Raw genomic sequence first — 20,049 nt, 5'->3', positions numbered from 1 at the left:
ACCTCCGGATTCCATAGGCTATAGAGTTAGCTAGTGAGTTAATATGAGGTTAAAACCTAGATATCCCCATTGTGTATGCCATTAGTCCACTTTATAAAATTCAAAGACGCTAGCTAAGAAGAACATCTTGCTCAGTTGCGTCGAAAATGTTGCTGAAGTAACAGCAACTGTCTTTATCTAACTCTGTTGCTATAAATTCTTTTTACAAGTTGCAATATATTATTGAAAATCTATTACGCAATAATACGTACTAATATGATGATATGATAGATATTAAATTATTAAGAATGCGAACATGTAATTTTGTTGAAGAATTTTAACTAAGTATACAGAATCCACCTAGCTTTGTGCTTGTTTCCCGACTTTAATATTGAACAATACAAACTTCATTTTCATGTGAGGAAACGCATTAGTTCTTGGAGATGTATTATTAGGTAACACTATGAAGTGGATATTTGAATATATCCATGCAGACTTTCAAAATATATTGAGGAATGTCATTAGGACCACAAAATATGTTAATAGTGTCAATTTAAGACCCTGTTAATGTCTTCTACAGGAAGAATTGTATTAAACAAAAGTATGCGATTTTCTTTTTGGATCTTTGTTATTACAAATATTAATACTGTTAGAGTATCTTACATGGCAAGGAGATGAATCCTTTGAAAGATGGTTAGCCAATTTAAACGCCTATTCCTCATTCACATTCATACACATTTCAGTATCAAGTAATTCCAGATAACCTACTAACAAAATGTATTATTATTATTATTATTATTATTATTATTAGTAGTAGTAGTAGTAGTATTTGTTGTTGTTGTTGTTGTAACAAAATTAATTATTTTTTATTCGGTTTACTAAATTATTAAACATTTTATTGACATACTAAATTACTATACTCTCTGTTAGTTGTTTTCCACTGCTGAGTATATCTTACTCGTTTGGCTCTGAATTGGGGACCGCCTTTGTCTCCAACGTTGATCGAGATTCGTTGACCATTTGCTTTTCATCTTCATATAGCTCTTCTTCACTGTTTTGGGATGAATAATTTGAATTTCCAGCCAGAATGTTGGCAATCTGTCAATATAAAATAAAACTCGATTTCCTGATGAATCTCACACTGAAATCGTAGCTCAAACCTATAATAGTTGTCTAACTGGCATACGCATATAATGATTAAGAAATTTAACCTTTTGAGAAGAGCAGAGTTCATCACGAAATATTTCGAGAAATAATTAATTTGAATGTAAAATCGATGTTAAAATCAGTACCTCTGAAATAGTTAAGTATTTTGTTTGTGTGTAACAATACAATTAAAAGGTTGAATTCTCAGTGTCGCCTAAGCGTCAAAATAGAAATTTTTTAGATGCGTTCATAAGCCACTTTTAGATGCCATTCTTTACCCAAGAAGGCATTAACCTATCGGAAAACATAGCTCATTTAATGTTGGGAGTGCGGTAATTTCTTGTTATGCTGTTCAATCTTATGAAAAAGCTGGACTTCAGGCCCAACTTTCTCGAAAATATAAACGTGCCACGTAGACTGCTCTGGCACTCAACCTTTCAATTGTGTTGGATTATTCGTACTCTTAATTCGAACTCTAAGGTTATTCTATTTTTGAAGTAACCTAATATGGTTAGTTGTGGACTTGTATCATTCTTTTTCTCACTTATTTTATCGTTTGGTTTAAGATTCCGATTGCAATAGTCTTTAATCAACTGCTCTATTTAGTGTGATAAACTAAAATGAACTCTTCTTAGTTATTCCGAAGTAACAACACTGCACTATAATGAAGTGTTGTTACATGTGGACCCAAAAGAAATGTTCCACATAAGCTATATTTATTGGGTGTCCAACTTACAACTCACCCTGTAAGTCTGCAAAGGGTTTCAAGGCTTTTTTCATTAGTTTTTCTACCATTATAACTTAACACATACTTTCACTTAAGCACTTTAATATTTTACATCGTTCACATTTACACCATTACATTTATGTGAATAATATTCTATGAATGGCGATGCTTTGGTTAATCAGACAGTTTTAATAATAATAAAAAAAATTGAACAAATCTTGTAACCATAAAATTCGCATAAATATACAGGGTATTTGTGGTTACAATAATACAGATGATTTCTCATTTTAAATTACGCACATAAAATGCCTATTAACATGGTCCCTCAAGACTTTGTGCCAGAGCTAGGGTCGTTTGGAAATCAGGTCGCTAGATTTTAAAACTGACCTTTCTCTGAAATTATTCCACGCATTGATGTCCAATAAACGACAAACGAATAAATATACAGAAAGAATCAAGAAAAGAAAAACTGCAGTTATAGATCTCAGAAACTGCGCCATGGAAAATGCATTGTTTTGTATTAAAACGTTTAGTTCAACGTTCTGAATCAGTTTCTTTAAAGACTTCCTATGAGACCCTCCCAACTATGATTTCTCTTCCCGTCGATATTTTGTATACAATTGCTTAGTTTCTCGTTTGGTTGACATCAAATAATGTCATAGTTTCAGAGATTTGCTAGTTTTAAAACCAGGCGGCGCAATTTACAATCAGCTTTAGATCAGAAGCAAAGCTCTTGCAGACCAATATTGACAGGCAGGTTTTGTTCGTTTTCGTATGAGGAGCCATCACTATACTTCTGTCTCTGTTAATTGGGATATCTAGCACATTGGATTACTGAAAATTATTTAATCATATATATATATATATATATATATATATATATATATATATATATATGTGTGTGTGTGTGTGTGTGTGTGTGTGTGTGTGTACAACTATAGAATAATTTTATTTTAATAATAATAATAATAATAATAATAATAAATTTCTAAATCATGTACATTTCAAGGCTAGTACTAAGATACAAAATTATAAAGTCAACATATTAGTTATGAGGTAACATACTGCTATATAATTTAAAACCACTCAATTTTGACTTTGTAAGTAACGCTTTTGTTACTGTCTGTACAATAAATATTGAAAGTATTTTATGCTAGTAATATTGTTTTTATAACAAAGAGAAATTTTTTAGTTTATAATTGAACTGAATTTGGTTATAACTAACCTCGTTAAAGCCCTTGTGAATAGCAAGTTCATACGCAGTTTGACCACTTAAGTCTTTCAATTTCGTATCTGCTCCTGCTTGAACAAGAAGGTGCACTATTCGTTTATTACCTTTATTCGTAGCCCAAAATAAAGCCTGCAATGAGAAGTGTAACAAGTATTACAGTAATGATACCAAATCTTTTAAAAGTAAATATTGTAACAAATCTTAGGCGACAGAAGAAAAGTTTGCCCATTTTTTTTTAAAGTGTTGCACCAAGCATATTTAACACTTTCCGTGGCGTCGGCGCGTTAACACGCCAGCGACATTCCAACCTTTCCCTGGCGTCGGCGTGTTTTTACGCTTTGAGATTGTGTTAAATTTAGTTGGGTCTGGCAACATTGCAAAACAGCAGACGTCGGTTGTGCGTACATAATACACTTCGTAAATGTTGATACTTATGTGTAAGCGTTAAGTGTCTTACTTTGTGTGTGTGTGTAGGCAGACTGATTCATTGTTAGAGTAATGTAATCAGTTGATTTGCAATGGCTGCTCGACGCAAGAAAGAGGTGATTCCAGTTGATAAACTTTCAGAAGTGATAAATGAACTCTGTGTAGATGATGACAGTAGCGACGAATCGATGATACCAGAACTGGAAGACAGCAGTGATGATGATGCATGGGAGGAGGAGATTGTGTGTGAAAATGATGAAATATGACTGACAGTGATTCCGAAAGTAATTTGCGCACACAAATGCCAAATACTTCATCTTGGAGTATACCAGATACATACGTATGTGGTACATTTAGGATGAACAGAGGAGCCCCGAAAGACAACAACTGGAGCCAAAGAAGCTAGAAAGGGGGGAGTCGACGTATATGCGAAGAGGACAAGTTCTTATTCATGTGTGGAAAGTTAAGCGGGAAGTCAAACTGATTTCTACTATGCATACAGCAAACATGGTTGAAATAGAGAAACCACGACAGAAAGGACAGAAAACCGTAAAACCAGAAATAGTGCGAGACTACAACAAATACACGAAAGGTGTAGATAAAGCTGATCAGCTTCTAAAATACTATCCATGTTCGCGGAAGACAATCAAGTGGACCAAAAAAATTGTATTTGTAATTTTTTAAATGGCAATACTAAATAGCTTCATTCTATTCAAGAAATCCACAGTCTGCCAAATACAAGAATAGAAGGTATCAACTAAAGGACTTTATTCAGGATTTAGTGGAGAAAATGACAGGCCAGATTGAAGAAATTAAAGCTGAGCAGAAGGACAAGTGTGAGGAATCAGAAACGGCATCTACTTCAACAGTAACTTCAACCGACCTCGTATCAGAGAGGATAAGAAGACCACCAGCTAAGGATCCATCGAATCATCTGCAGGGAGGTTTGAAAGTTCACAAAATGATCCACGTCCCACCAAACAAGAAGAAAAAAGGAACTGCAATGCGAAAGTGTCGTGTCTGTGCAAAACGCGGTGTTCGCAAAGAAACTAGCGTTATGTGTTCTACTTGCTGTGTAGCTTTGTGCAAAATTCCCTGTTTCCGTGCGTATCACACTAAGACAATATATTGAGTGGGAAGGGGAGGGGAGGATAGGGGAAAGGATTATATAGAATAAAGGAGAGGGATGGTTAATAATATGTGATGTTGTTCCTCACCAAAATGTATGAATCATATTTATTTATTTTGATGTATCTTGGTGTAATACAATAAATACGTGCACAGACAGAAAAACCCAAAATTGTCTGGCAGGACACGCATGTTTCACTGTATGCGCATTGCCAGGGAAAGTGTTAATGATTGAAATAATAAATAAACAGGTAGCAGTGTCCCATTACATCATGTGAAAAGTATGTTTTACGTGGCGTGATGTTTTCTCCATTTATATTGAATCTGAAAGTGAGAGTTGATTTGTACCACTTTTGGTTTTAGTAAAGAGATTAGAGTGGAGATAGAATACATTTTTGGGACGTTCAATTGATTGTAGAAAACCACTTCTAGCTATCTATTACCATTTTTGTTCTAGAGTGATCAAACTTAAAATCGAAAGTGGTTGATTTCTGCCACTTCCAATTTGAATGTTGGGTTAATAGAGAAGATGGCACTATTTTTAGAACGCTAAATCAATTCCAAAGAAAACAGCTTTTTGCTATCGCATATCGTTTTTGCCGTATGTAGGCCAATATTGAAACCTAAAGTTGTAGTGGATTTCTATTACTTTTGACATTAGTAGAGAGCCAAGAATGGATTCAAAAACACAGTGGAGAATGCGGTAGTATTCTTGGGCCCCTTAATCAATTGTAGGAAACGACTTCTCCCTGTCTATTACTGTTTTTCACTACAGAGACCAACGTTAAAACCGGAAATGGTTTATTTCTACCACTTTTGGTTTGAATATTTCTTCCGTTAACGAACTCTATTCCAACTTTTGACCCTTTACATTCTGGCCAAAATTCATAGTGATCTATCAAGTAAGTTAGTTCTTGAAATTTTGTGTCTCGTTTGACGGACATACAGAAAGGAGTTTTAGTAAAAATAAGCTCTTTAATAATATTATTACACATTTAAATATGTTTTGTCAGATTTCCACCCAATAAAGAGAAAGGCTACAACCTGAAATAAGACCACCAGAAAAATCAGAAATAGTTTCAATCAGCAGTAACAGCCTATTTGCAATGCCCTGGCAGACTATGGACCCCACGATGGTAGATCTCAGCGGAACATAAAGCAAAAGAAAGTCATGTAGTGCGTGGATCACCTCGTTGAGTGTTGGATGCCGTTGTACTCGCAGACGGTTGTCTAGCGAGAGGAACAAATGATAATTCGATGATTCAATGTCCCGGTCATATCGGATCGTGATATCATGGGTGAACTTAATAACAAGTTACTTCGCCTAGCCTGAACCAGAGTAACACCAGCACTGGCTTTACGATTTCCGACTAGATACTTGCGTCTGTCAGATAGAGGATACCCCGTGCAATTATGTGATCAGATGAATATTACCCCTAGCAGTTCACAAATCATCTTCTTTTGATACAATTGTAATTTTGGTTGTTTAGGAATGCATTAATGTGGTGTCAGAATATCATAACCCACTTTTCATCTCCAGAGATGCATTTGAGCACTCCAGAAACGCACGACGTCCAGAAATCAATCCCTTCCTCTGACGAAGAAACATAGATATATGATCCGGTTGCTTCCAGAGCCTCACTTGACTCATGTGGGACTCATCGCTCCAATTTACACAATTCTCCAAGCTTGTGGAAGTGTTTGCAAATAACAGCTGTATTATAATCAAATACTTCTGTCAATCTATATATATAAAATTGAAAATGACTATGTTTGTGACTCTAAATCTACTGAACCGCCCGACCGATCTCTATCAAATTTGTAACATAGATGAGGTTGGGGACTTGCCTGGTTTTAGGCTATTCACTTTGATGGTAAGACTGACGGTTGGGGGAGGGGAAGAGGGTATAACAATAAATAAAACTTAATAACTCCTGAACCACTCGACCGATCTTGATCAAATTTTCAACATAAATGAGGTTCAGGCCTGGAATCGTTTTCATGATTTAAATTTAACGAAGTAACGCAGAGGAGAAGGAGGGATATATATAAATCAATTTATGTGAGACTGAAAGTGACTATTTTTAAAACTTAATAACTTTTGAACTATCTAACCGATCTTAATCAAATTTTCAAGATACATAAGGATCGGATCTGGAAACATTTCTGAAATTTCACTTTAACGATAGATCCTAGGGGAGGCGGGGGAGTGGGGGATGTATAAATAAAAACTAATAAAACTTAATAACTTTTGAACCAGGCAACCAATCTCGATCAAATTTTCAACATATGAGGGTCGGGCCTTGGCTTTTTTTATCGTTTCATTTTGACGAGCCAAACTAAGGGAGGGGGAGAGGGATATATATATATATATATATATATATGTGTGTAAAAAAATAAAATAAAAATGACTGCTTTTGTGACTTCATCACTCTTGAACCACCCGACCGATCTCAATCAAATTTTCAACATACATGAGTTTAGAGGGAGGGATTACTTTAGGCTATTCACTTGACGATGCAACGTAGGGGAGGGGGAGGTGAGATAAATTTAAAAATGATCAAAAATGACCAATATTAGTGATGAATCCATAGTTTTAGGGGTAGCTGAGATTAACAGTGACAATTTTGATGCCATGTGCCGCAGCATGGAGAAGGGGGAGCTATATATAATAATGATTTAAAATGACCGATTTTAGTGTCTAAACCGTAGTTTTCGGGATCATTTAGATGAAGAGTGACATTTCCGATCCGATTTCAATCCAAGATCAGCCCCGCCACTTGGGGGAGAGGGGGAAGAGATATCGAAGAGAATGATCGAAAATGGCCAGTATTAGTGTCGAATTTATAGTTTTTTGGGTTGGTTAGATGAACAGTGATACATTCGATTCCGTTTAAATTCAAATTCAACCTCCCAACTTGGGGGAGGGGGAGGAAGAGAGATTTAGCAATGCTTGAAAATGACCCATATTAGTGCTGAATCCACTTTTTTGGGGTCGCTGAGATGAACAGTGACACTTCTGATACTGTTTAAATCCAAATCCAGCCCCAAATCTTGGGGGAGGGGGGAAAGAAAATACATAAAACTGATCAAAAATAACCTATATTAGTGTCAAATCCATAGTTCCCAGGGTCGCTGAAATGACCGGTGACACTTCCGTAGGGATGGGCACGAGTCGAGCTAAAACTCGACTCGAGTCGAATTCAAGTCGAGTTTCGAGTCGAGTCAAAGGTAATTTTCTCGAGTCGAATTGCGAATCGAGTCACTGTTTTGAGGTCGAGTTTCGAGTCGAGTCAAGTTTGGTAAATGGCTCGCTCGTTCAGCTCATTTTAACAAGTCTTGAAATAATGGCCTGATTAGACTGGAAAGCGAAAGCCATGAGAAATGTAAGCAGAAATGTGGAATACTTTTAGTGTTGCTCAGGACAGGATCGCGTCGTTTCGTCTCTTAGTGCATCTTGTGGGGTACTTTCTCGCCTCGTCTCGATAACGAGACGACAATAGATTTTTAGAAGGAGACAGGCTCAAATGTCGTGAGCACTATAATAAGTATATACCAATAGAAGTATGTAGTTCTTACCATCAAGGTCGACTTGCACGGTCGAATTTTTTAGTCCAAGCAGAAGCTCAACCCAGATAGTGATGTCAACCGGCTCGGCTCGGTTCAACTGAGCGAACTGCTCGAGCCAGCTCGATTGGGATGAGTCATCGGCTCTGTTGGAACAAGCCATCGACTCGACTCAATTAAGCCGATGCCTCGAGCCGGCTCGATTGGGATGAGCCACCGACTCGACTTATGTGAGCCATCGGCTTGAGTTAGCTTCGTTGAAACGAGTCTATCGGCTCGGTTCGACTCAGCTCAACTGAGTCGATGGCTCGAGCTGACTCGGTTAGGTGAGAAATCAGCTCAATTCGGTTTGGCTCGGATGAGCCATTGTTTCGAGCCAACTCAGTTGTGTAAGCTGTTGGCTTGGGTCATCGTCTTGATAATGAATAAGCTATGAGCCGAGCCTCTCGAGATGTTGACATCCCTAAACCTAGGCCGAGCAGTTTTGAACATATTTGGCCGGCGCACTATGAGATTTAACAATTTTTGGCCTCAAGCTCGAATACTTCCTCCTCCGGAATTCAAATCCAGAACCTCGTGACCGATGTCCTTGCCTCCTTAATACTTCACGACGACCGAGATCGACAGTCAACTAGTTTTCAGTATTCAGATACATACCGCCTACCTTTCATGGTTATACACAGTGTTATAATAATAAGAATTATTATTATTATTATTATTATTATTATTATTATTATTATTATTATTATTATTATTATTATTATTATTATTATTATGTGTTTTAATAGGAGTAGTAGTATCATTGATAATTATATTGTCTATGTAGGATACTTGAAGATAGTACATGAAACTACATACAGGGTTTAGCTCGAATTGGCTCGACTTGATTTGAAACTCGACCAAAATTCAAGTCGAGTTGGAGGAAATGTTTCGAGCCAAGTTCTCGAGTCGAGCTCAAAGACGTCTGTTTCGAGTCGAGTCGAATTTCAAAGAAAACTTGCTCGAACTCGCTCGTACCCATCTCTACACTTACGATCCCGTTTAAAACCAAATTCAGCCCCGCAAGTTGGGAGAAGGGGAGATAATAAAATGATCGAAAATGTCCAATATTAGTGTCGAATTCATGGTTTTCGGGGTCGCCGAGATGATCAATTATCTTTCCGATGCCGTTTAAATCGATGCCATTAGAAACGAAAACAGCATGTTTCACGGGTACTAAACACATGAGATACGGAGTTGTGCATTTAAATTTTCATTTCAACCCAGCGAAGCGGGTATATATGCTAGTGCATCATATGTATGACCATTATTGACTTGAGTAACCATTTTGAGCGCCTTGTGGGACACACGCGTTAGGTGTTTTGAAGGCATTCATCGCCGTTCTTGAATTTGTTAAACCACTTTTTACTGTCTCTCATTTACAACAACTTTACAGAATCCCTGACATATTTTTCTATATCCCTAGCATTTGTTCACATATTAAAATCGTAAAGCAGTTAGGTCCGTACTTCATGTTTGGGGTTCCTATGTTTGACCATAATCATAAGACTAGAAGAGGAAACACTCACTGACTCTTTCACCTCCAAAGGATGGAAATTCGACAGAATAAACGAGTATTATTAATCAGAACTAAAATTAATTTTAAGAGCCAGTATTTATGACACTTTTACACATTTCTAAACAATTGTGCACTTAAAAATAACCAAAAGCATTTGTATTATCAGTGGAATTTACAAAATATTGTGTATATATACCAGTCTAACAGAAGTAGACACCCAAGAAATAAGGCTGTGACTGTTGCTACGTAGCAGTATACAGAATAAACCAATGTTGACGTTGTGTTAGTAATTGGTAGAGTCCCTTTTCGCAGCAAGCAAAGCTTCATTCTTACGAATCATAGTACCCAGTAGGTCACCGATGATGTCCTGTGACAGTTAATATCATTCATCAGACAGTATCTCAAATGATTGTAGTTTGCTTGTTGGTTGATGTGGCTATTTGTGCAATTTTAGTTGCAGAAGATATCAAATATTTTTTATATGACTTGTGTTTGGGGATTTCTCTAGTCTGACAGACTTTGGACTCATTTTGCCTCTTCGTCGGGTGGCTAGTCTTGTCCAATGACATGAGGTCCCGTTATCTATTAACTGCTAGGAGTCACGCGACACTTTACCTGTTTCAAACAAGGTTAGCAATCAACCTAGTAATTTCTCAATGCGTTGGGCAACATTGATGTGCCTATGGCAAGAAAATGAGAATTCTATGACCATCTTTCCAAGTTGCACCCTACACTGTAACATATTCCATCGTACTTCACTATAGGATGATAACCAACCTCTTCACACCGATCTCGAGAAGGCTAATGCTTTCGCAACTTATTTCCAGCAAATCTTCACTCCACCACCTCAACTGGTAAATAGACCAATCTATCGTCGCATCGCAAGATTTTGCGACCCACATAACCGATTTCTAAAACCCGACTGCACATACATTTTGGAACCTGACACTGGCCTTAATTCTGAAAATCTTCCGGCAGATATCCAAGCGATCATCCATCGAAAGCGCTCAACAGCTCCTGGTTTTGACTCTATCACATATAAGCTCATCAAGGCGGCTACCCCAGTCTAGCATCTATCTACACCTTCATATTACGCATAGGCCTATACACCTGATTGGAAAGTCTCCAAGGTCCTTCTATTCATTAAGCATGACAAACCAGTTCATGACGTTTCCTTATATAGACCTATCCAACGGACTTCTTGCCTTAGTAAAATTTTTGAAAAAAATCCTGTTGCCCGTCTCCATGATCATCTCACAGCTCATAATCTCATACCAAATCATCAAGCAGGTTTCCGCCCTGGCATTAGTCTGAATGACCAATTACTTTGCCTCAGTAACACCATCACCAATTATTATAATTGTTCTCATCCATCTTATCTTTTCCTGTTTGACTTAGAAAAAGCTTTTGATCGTGTATGGAATCAAGGGCTGTTTTTCAAACTTTACCAATTTCGACTACCCGATAGCTACGTCCGATTTATACATTCCTTCCTTACCAATAGACTCGCATATATCCTCATAAATTCTACCATATCACATCCCATATTCCTCCACGCTGGTGTACCACAAGGCTCTGTTCTCTCCCCGTTAATGTATATACCTTATGTAACCGATACGCCACCCTTACCGGCGAATATTCATTTACTCCAATATGCTGACAATATCGCTTTCTTGACTCTTGGAAAATCTATTGAACATATTAATCGCACTCTGCAACCAGCCATAGATACTTTTATCAACTGGTGTAACATATGGAAACTCTCCGTCAATGGCTCAAAAACCCAAACCCTCATTATTCAAAAACGTCCTTCAAAAATCCGTCGAAATCCTAACCTGCTACGTATTTCAGTTCAAGGCACTCCCCTATTGGCAACTTCCCATGTTAAATATCCCGGAGTAATTTTCGATAGTAAAATGACTTGGAAGCCACATTTGCAGAAGATCCAAACTCAAGCTACCAAACGACTAGCTTTACTGAAAAGTTTAGTAGGTACCTCGTGGGGCCTTCATACACAAACTGTTCTTACAACATATAAATCGTCTCTCCGACCGGCACTCACTCATGGCCATATTGCATAGATATCTGCCCCAACAAAACTGTATCAACGACTAGAAATCATTGAACGTCACGCTTCCCGACTAGCTTTTCGCATTCGCCTTTCGTCCCCTACAGCACTACTCTACGAGAAAATTAAATTCCTATCATTCTTCAACATCTAGAACAAACACGCTCTAAATACATAACCAAAGGCATTTAATCAGGTAATCCCCTTATTCTTGACGCCATCCATATAGACATCCTGCTCGACACACCTTCTCAATATCTTGATACCGCTCTTCAACATCATCTTACAATGTACTCCAACACCCTAGATGACAACGATCCTACTAAACAAGATTTTGTCATCTACCACCCTGAACATTTGTCACGACACTTTTATCCATCTTTGCACTAGTACTCATCATTGTGGTTCCAGAGGATCATCTGTGCTCATTAGTCCTGCGTTGCTACAGAACAGAAGCTAACCCTGCATGTCTATATTAACATCTTCCCTGTGTTTGTCCTATAAAATTGCACTGCATTCATCTATCATCTCATTATCCCCTGGATGAACTCCTAGATTCAATTTCCCGCCGCTTATAGATACCTAAATGATGCCCTCCCTATTCGCATAGTTCGATAATATGAAATGGATACCACGAATAAAGAATATGAAATCCCAAATACATGAATAAATGAAAACCCTAAATAAAGGAATAAAATAAAAACATAAATAATTAATCAGCCATCGCTTTTTTCGCCACCTATCCCATTGTTTTCCCTTCAAGCCCTTCCCGAAGAAAGGGTGTACCCCTTGAACAGTTTAACCTTGTAAAAAAACATACAAGACGCATTCGCAGTACTACTGGTCCTACATGTATGGTAAGAAATCTATCGCAGCGGCAAGATACTATCGACTATCTTCTCAGATTTGGAGCACCTATCTATAACAAAATTTATCGCGTCGAACCATCTAAAACTCAGGGTCCGCTACCAATCCGTTGTGAAAAGTGTCAGCTATACAACGACCACACTACTGGCAATTGTCGCAATCAACCTAAATGTGGTTACTGCTCCGGTCCTCATGAAACCAAAACTTGCCCCAACTTAAAAGGAACACCTAAATGCAATACATGTGGCTGTAGGCTTACCCCCACATACAGCTATCAGTGTAAGGCTAAATCAGCACCTACGCTTGAACATCCAGAACTTACTGTTCCATTGAAAACAGCAGACAAATCTACACCGCCTACACAATCAATATTACCCTCGCTCGCAGTTGAAGATCTCTTACGCTATGTTATTCTAGTGTTACAAAACATATTTCCGTTTCAGCGAGCTCTTACTATACAACATATTATTTCTGCAGCCAAATCAATTTTTAACATTAATCTACATGTCACTTATTCTAATAATTATGTTCATTTTCATATTGGATCGCTGGAAACCATGGTTTAAAACCATCGCGTTCTTCCTAATGGGTATTAATTTTCTATTTGTCAATATTCGATCCTTCACGTAACACAAACTGTTACTTGAAACTCTGTCATTAGGGGAGCATATTAGTGCTTTTGTTCTAAACGGAACCGTCTTGAAACCTAAGATGTGCGCTTGTATTCCTGGATATCAATTAGAACGCTGCGACTTTCAAGATCAAGCTGCTCATGCCCAAGGGGGAGTTGAAATCGGATAAAAATATCCAGTTCGAACATATACTCTGCAAGCCTTAGGACATCTCCCGGAATACCTGTTAGTCACTCTATACTTTCCATCGATCATAACCAATTTCAGTACGATATACATTCGACCATGTCAACCTATACCATTAGAATATTTTCGCTACATAGCCACTAACCATCGAAATATTCTCATCATGACGGACATTAATATTCACAGTAGTACTGATCGCGAAAAAACAGAGTTTCAGGAGTACATAACTAGTAATCTTCAGGTTTATCTTCATGTTCTTCCTGCACACACCAGACCTATCAGCCAGACTACACCAGATGTTGTCATCACCTCTATCAATCTTCTTAATGACTGTCAGCTTGCAGTTCTAGATTCCATTGGTAGTGATCACCATCCACTTAAATTAACATTAACTCGAGGACAACCCGCACGCCCTATCCTTACACCTCGTCGGGTTCCGAGGTACGATAAGGCGAATTGGACTCATTTTCGGGAAGACCTGGAACATTCGGTTTCTAGCATTACGCCTCCAACTACGGAAACCGAACTTACTACCTGTCTTACGGATATTACTACGGCAATTCAAACCAGTGCCCATCAAAATATCCCGATGCAACAAGTGCATCCCCACAAACCAGCTTTACCACCGACATATCTTACACTCATCTAGCGACATCCGGCGACCGAAAGCCCGACAGCATCTTCGAGAATATTATCGAACCGGGAATGTTACATGTCTTCATCAACATCTCCAATGGCAAAGAGCTGTTCATAACTATCTTGTCGCTTATAAACGCCGTAATTAGATTAAGAGTTGTGACACCTTATCCGAGGAAGCACACCCTTCTCGCTACTGGAAGCGGTTTCATCAACTTACTGGCAAGAACACCACGATAACCTACCCGTTAGTTGCATATGACATTCCTCTGTTTTCCGACGAAGAAAAAGCCAATGCCTTTGCTACACAACTACAGACCGTTTTTACGCCAACAGCTGCCTCGAAACGCTCTGAACAGAAATATCTCTCCTGTATTCCTGCTCTGCAACCTTCTACAAATCATGTCATTGACCCGGAACACCCACTCACTGCACCTATTACTAGCAACGAAATCCAATTGGCACTAAAACGGAAAAGGAACACAGCACCTAGGATTGACAACATCTCTTATAGACACATTAAAGAAGCGCCATAATTATTTCTGCTAATACTGGCAACAATATGTAATTTCATACTTCAAACTGGATTCTATCCTCCCAACTGGAAAATCTCGAAAATATGCATTTCTAAATCAAATAAGCCTGTTCATTCTGTTTGCTCTTACAGACCAATCCAATTCACATCAGTATTAAGCAAGATTCTGAAAAAAATGCTTGTCTTTCGACTTCATAAGTATCTTGAAACTACTATTCTACAACCTATCCATCAAACAGATTTTCGGCCTTTATTCTCCATAAATGTCCAGCTTCTTCGTGTTATCACCATAATTACAAATCAGTTTAACAAAGGGTTTCAATCCTGCCTCATCCTTATATATCTGGAAAAGGGTTTCGATAAGATGTGACACTGCGGTCTTATTGTGAAATCTACAATCATTCAAACTTCCCACCTGCTATCTCAGGTTCATTTACTCTTTCATTACAAATTGCATTGAATATATCACAGTTGGTAAAGCACTCTCCTGGCCAATATTTCCGCTTACTAGAGTTCCACAGGGGTTGGATCTAAGCCCATTAATGTATATTCTTATGCTTCTGACATTCCATCAGTACCACGTAATGTCTTTACTTTCCAGTATGCAGACGACACAGCTTTTCTTGCACTTGGTAACACTATCCATCAAATCAGCGTTGTACTACAAGCAACTCTGGATAATTTCATCACTTGGCGCAAGAGATGGCATTTAAATATCAACAATGACAAAACGCAAGCACTTGTTTTCATACCTTCTAATAGACGTTCCAGAGTCTACAGAAACCCGAAACTCTTACGAATAAATGTTGATGGATACCAAATACGCACTACCACCACTGCTATGGGCTTGGGCGTTGTTTTCGATTCCAAACTGACTTTGAGTGCACACCTGAAAAAACTCAGAGCTAAGGCGACTACTCGTTTAAATCTTTTACGTCGTCTCACAGGCACCACGTGGGGCCTCCAACCCGATGTTCTACTCCATGCTTACAAGATGTTTCTCCGTCCTATCCTCACCTTTGGACATAATGACTGGTGCAATGCCTCTGCTTCCTTCTACGAAAAACTTTGTATATTGTAGCGTCATGCTATTCGACTAGACCACCGACTTAAACTTCCGTATCCTACGTGGCTCACGTATGAATACATCACCTTTCCGAAGATCACAGAACATATTTCACAACTTCGTCTTCGGTACATTACATGTCGCATTGAAACGGGCCATCTGCTATTTTTGGATATTCTTCGAATTGATGCTCTCACTGATGCCGCATATCGTTATAAGCATACCCCTTTAAATATACTCATTTCCTTATATGCCCACCATGCAAACCTCACAGCAGAAGAACGCGACATCTATGCCATTTATATCATTCATGCTCATATTCCTCATGTTTTTCCATCTTAGCACAGAGATCCTCACAACTAACAAGGGCTTCCCCCTGTGATCATTAGTCCCGAGTCACCACGGGACAGAAGATTTAACCTACATCTGTCTGACTAATTTCTTTGTGCTTGTGATGTGATGGCACTTCATCTCATATTACATCTACATTATCACTTGTTTTCACTCACCGCCAAATTTATCTCACAGTTTTGGTCTTCTCGCACATTTGCACTTATTTATTCTTTAATTTATATTTCACTCTTTACATGACAAGTTATCATATAATATTTATCTTTTCTTACCTTATATTTATACTTTATTATATTTCACATTTGGTACCTCCATTGCACTGACTCGTTTTGTGTACCTTATAATAAAGATGTGTTTCATGAAAATAAATAAAAGAAAACAAAATGATATAACTTCCTTTCTCAACTGATGACAATACCCAAACTTCCCTTAGCCCAACAAATTATTTTCCAAATTATATTTTTTGTTTAGAAAGCCGCATGCCGAAGAGAGGGCGTAAACCTCTGAGAGGCTGGAAAAATCTAATAAATTTTCAGAAATACATTATCCATATAAGAAGCCATTTCTCTCTTCTTCATTAAAAAAACTGCAATGGATGTATAAAGAATGTAAAAACGCAATGTAAGATGAGTTGCCTGGCGTCCCTTATTCCGAATTCCGATTTGTTATGTTTAACAGATCCTAAATATTGAGTCATTTACGACACACCCTTTCATTTATGATTGAAGAGATACTTTTTTTCTTTGTTGCGTTATCACCTGAGTCAGAAACACTACCCTAAAAGAAACACAAATTTAGCATTTAGCAAAAAAATTAAACAAATATATTTACGCTAAATTTAGAACGATAAACAAAAAATACATCTCTTGAAAAACGCACAGGCTCTCCAAAAGTTTGGCAGAAAACAAAACCGAGTATCAAAATTAAACAAGACATACCTTTATGTATTTAATTTCCACTTCTTGTGCTAGAAAAAGTTGTTACGGAATTTTAGCTTGAAAATTACTGAAAATTTTATCAAATAAAGGAAAAATATAAATCAAAAATTACTGAATGCGTGAACAGCATCTTTAGAAATATTTATCCACACATGGGAAAATATATGAAAGATAACTCAGTTCTCAGAAGAAACTGTGCCTAAGAAGACGGCAGACAGGACACTGTGGTTAATATGCAGTGAGTGAAAGCAGTATCCCCATTGTTGACGAAAGGCAATGAAGCAGTTGTGCGCTGCCGGTTGAAGTATAAAATAACTAGTGGTTAAACCCCGTCACCAGAAAAGTCATTCTTTTTTATTTAAAGTGATATCCAGAAATGATTTACATAACATATGCCCCCTCTTGAATATTTTTAAAATCCGTTTCTTTTCCTCTGGAAGTAAACAACCCATAGGACGAAAGAAAAAAAATGTGATTTCAAACTCCCTGTTGTATGTTTAGTAAAATTAATTGGCTACACAAATCTTCCGAAAACCTTCCGTTTTTAGTGAGACATACTACGTCTTGCAGGTTTATCTTTTTTCAATTTGAAGAAAGAAAACCGAAACAAATAGGCGTCCCGAAAGACTTTTTCGGGACAGTTAATTCTTCCATTGAAAGCAAGACTGTCCCGAAAAACCGAGACGTCTGGCAACCCTAGGATGAGTGATCTGATGCTAGAATTTTTGGTGAGTTAGCATGTAACCACCCCGACATACGCTCGTTCTTTCGTAGATTGAAGGTAAGTATACGCAGGACTATAAATATATACGCCATATGCCCTCGTATGAAAACCATTACATCCCTGCGTAGGATGTAGGAACTATTGTAAATCGTAATCTATCGATTGCTTCCACACTCAATGTCGAGAACAAGCGAAATCAGCTTCCATCGGAGAATGCAACATGGGTTCAAAAATGTTGCACATTGCAATGACACAATTTTGACTTCGTGTCATATATGTAGATTTGTAGATGCTAGTTTTCTTTGGTGTTGCGTCGGTACATCTCACTATGCAAATACCAATAAACGGTTAGCAGTGATTATCGACCTTTTCTGTGATGTTATTGTCAGATTTGGAAGAGTGGGTCCTTCCACTCCGGATGACCTCACATTTCACGCGGTGCTAGTCCATTCGAGACAATCGTAAGTCTACATATATCTTTCCGTCTCGTTTGAACTGCATTATATTCCTGTAAATAATCACAACAGTGCGATGTGCTCACTAACAGCCTCTGAATTCAGTGCTGTGAGACATATTGACTCTGTAAAGAGACTTTTAGAGAAGAGAAACTGCGTTGCACGGTGTTTTAATAAAGGCAAAATTTTACAACACACACCGCTTCCTGTGGAAATAGGCATTGTTTTCTGCCGACTGGACCCCCTATTGTGACTCGCTCTGGCCATATAGGTTGAACAGCTCTTGGCAACAGTCGGCTGACGGGAACGCAATACTATCTCCTCGGGACAGCATAGAGAAGCAAGTACACTTATAATTAGAGACTAAAAGGCTCTTTCAAGGACCATCAACCCCATATAATGCAATAGTGACATTAAGTGTTCCTAGAAGTGTGGCTTTTCTCAGGACCAAATTGTGACCATTAAACATACCGTGTACCAAGAAGCCACTAGGGATGCGCACGAGACAAGATTTTTGGTTGTCTCGTCTTGAAAATGTGCTGTAAAAGTGATGTCTCGACTCGAAAAATGTATATTTCACTATTGGAAAAGCCGTGTCTCGACTCGAATTTTGTCAGGAAAATCTTGTCTCGACTCGTCTCGTGCGCATCCCTAAAAGCCACCAATAAAGAAATCCAACAGTGACGAAAGCTCAGCAAGAGAGCCGCCCCGGGATAAGAGCACCCAATCCAGAAACGGCGCTCTTTCTTAAGGTGCCACCGGTGAAGATAAGTGGATAAAGCAGATTTCCAGACGTAGAGGTATTGAAGCCATCGTGTATCGTAAGATGACCCCTGAAGTTCTAATGATCATGCCAAATGGAAGTTTTAAATATCGTGTTTGCTTCACTTCACAAGCCAACAGAGATATGTTTCTTAACATCTTCCACGATACAGACTTTGGCTCTCAGGCTGATATATGGACGACATAACAAGCCAGAAACGCCGAGTGAAGATAACTCCAATAGTCACCATGAGAATGCAGCACCTGAGGACACATGCAGAGAAGACGAAGATTTTCCAATCATCCAAGTGGAATATCGACAACCCCGAGGGAAGCAGAAGGGAAAGGATAAGCTCAGGAACACAAATGAAGCAGCCAGTAAAGGAGACGCAGCCGAGTTAGAGAAAGAAAACAAAAGAGAACAATCATGCATAGGAAAGAAACCCCATAAGCATTCCGCCAGAGAGCCGCCGTAGGCCCATCGACGTGCGAATGGCGGCCCGGTGGCGGACGCCGCCGCCGGGCACCTGCTCGATTACACTAATTACGCCTTCGTCCCACCGGCGTGGTATCCGCCATAATCCCGCTGCTCCCCCGCCTTTAGCCGATATCCAGCCTTACGTATTTCCCCATGTGCAAGACGTAATCGGATCTACCGCAAACCAGCGTGGATTGGATTGAAAAATTTCTCTTCAACGTAAGTTTAGCCATTCAAACTGCATCTAACAGGGGACACCTGCGAACTTGAACAGAAGAAACCGGATGAAATTTCTACAGTTAACTAATTTCAGGTCTCTGAATCCAGTAGTGATAGTCGTTTCCATGAAAAACCAAGTAGTCAAGCAGTAGCGGCGCCAGTTAGTGGAGTATATGCCAATTTTCTAGACAAGTTATGAGAAGAAACGGGAAAATTGAAACGCCCAATGTAGTAAATATGATTGACGACTGAGTCTAAAATATGTAGAAGCTCATGTGAATGCCTTACGTTAATCACAGTGTTACCACCTCATTGAAAATATTGTGTGAAAGTGGTAATGGAAGAAAGTGTCACAAAAATGCGATGTATT

At 38.5% G+C, this 20,049-nt stretch overlaps 1 protein-coding gene across 2 annotated transcripts in view; it reads right to left on the bottom strand.

The window, feature by feature from the left end:
- LOC145687748 (uncharacterized) overlaps positions 1 to 20,049 on the bottom strand; it is a 115,192-nt gene that overhangs the window by 13,034 nt on the left and 82,109 nt on the right. For both annotated transcript variants that reach the window (XM_081761195.1, XM_081761196.1), the window contains exons 5-6: positions 3,078 to 3,212; positions 938 to 1,077 (exon numbers count right to left, since the gene is read on the bottom strand). In XM_081761195.1, the coding sequence (XP_081617321.1) occupies positions 938 to 1,077; positions 3,078 to 3,212 (275 nt within the window). The remainder of the gene's footprint in view (positions 1 to 937; positions 1,078 to 3,077; positions 3,213 to 20,049) is intronic.

The sequence above is a fragment of the Thermobia domestica genome, chromosome 6 (genome assembly GCF_964235325.1).
Source record: "Thermobia domestica chromosome 6, izTheDome1.hap1.1, whole genome shotgun sequence".
Lineage (NCBI taxonomy): Eukaryota > Metazoa > Arthropoda > Insecta > Zygentoma > Lepismatidae > Thermobia > Thermobia domestica.
Note: the sequence above shows the minus strand (reverse complement) of the source record. Positions and strands in the feature narration are given on the sequence as shown.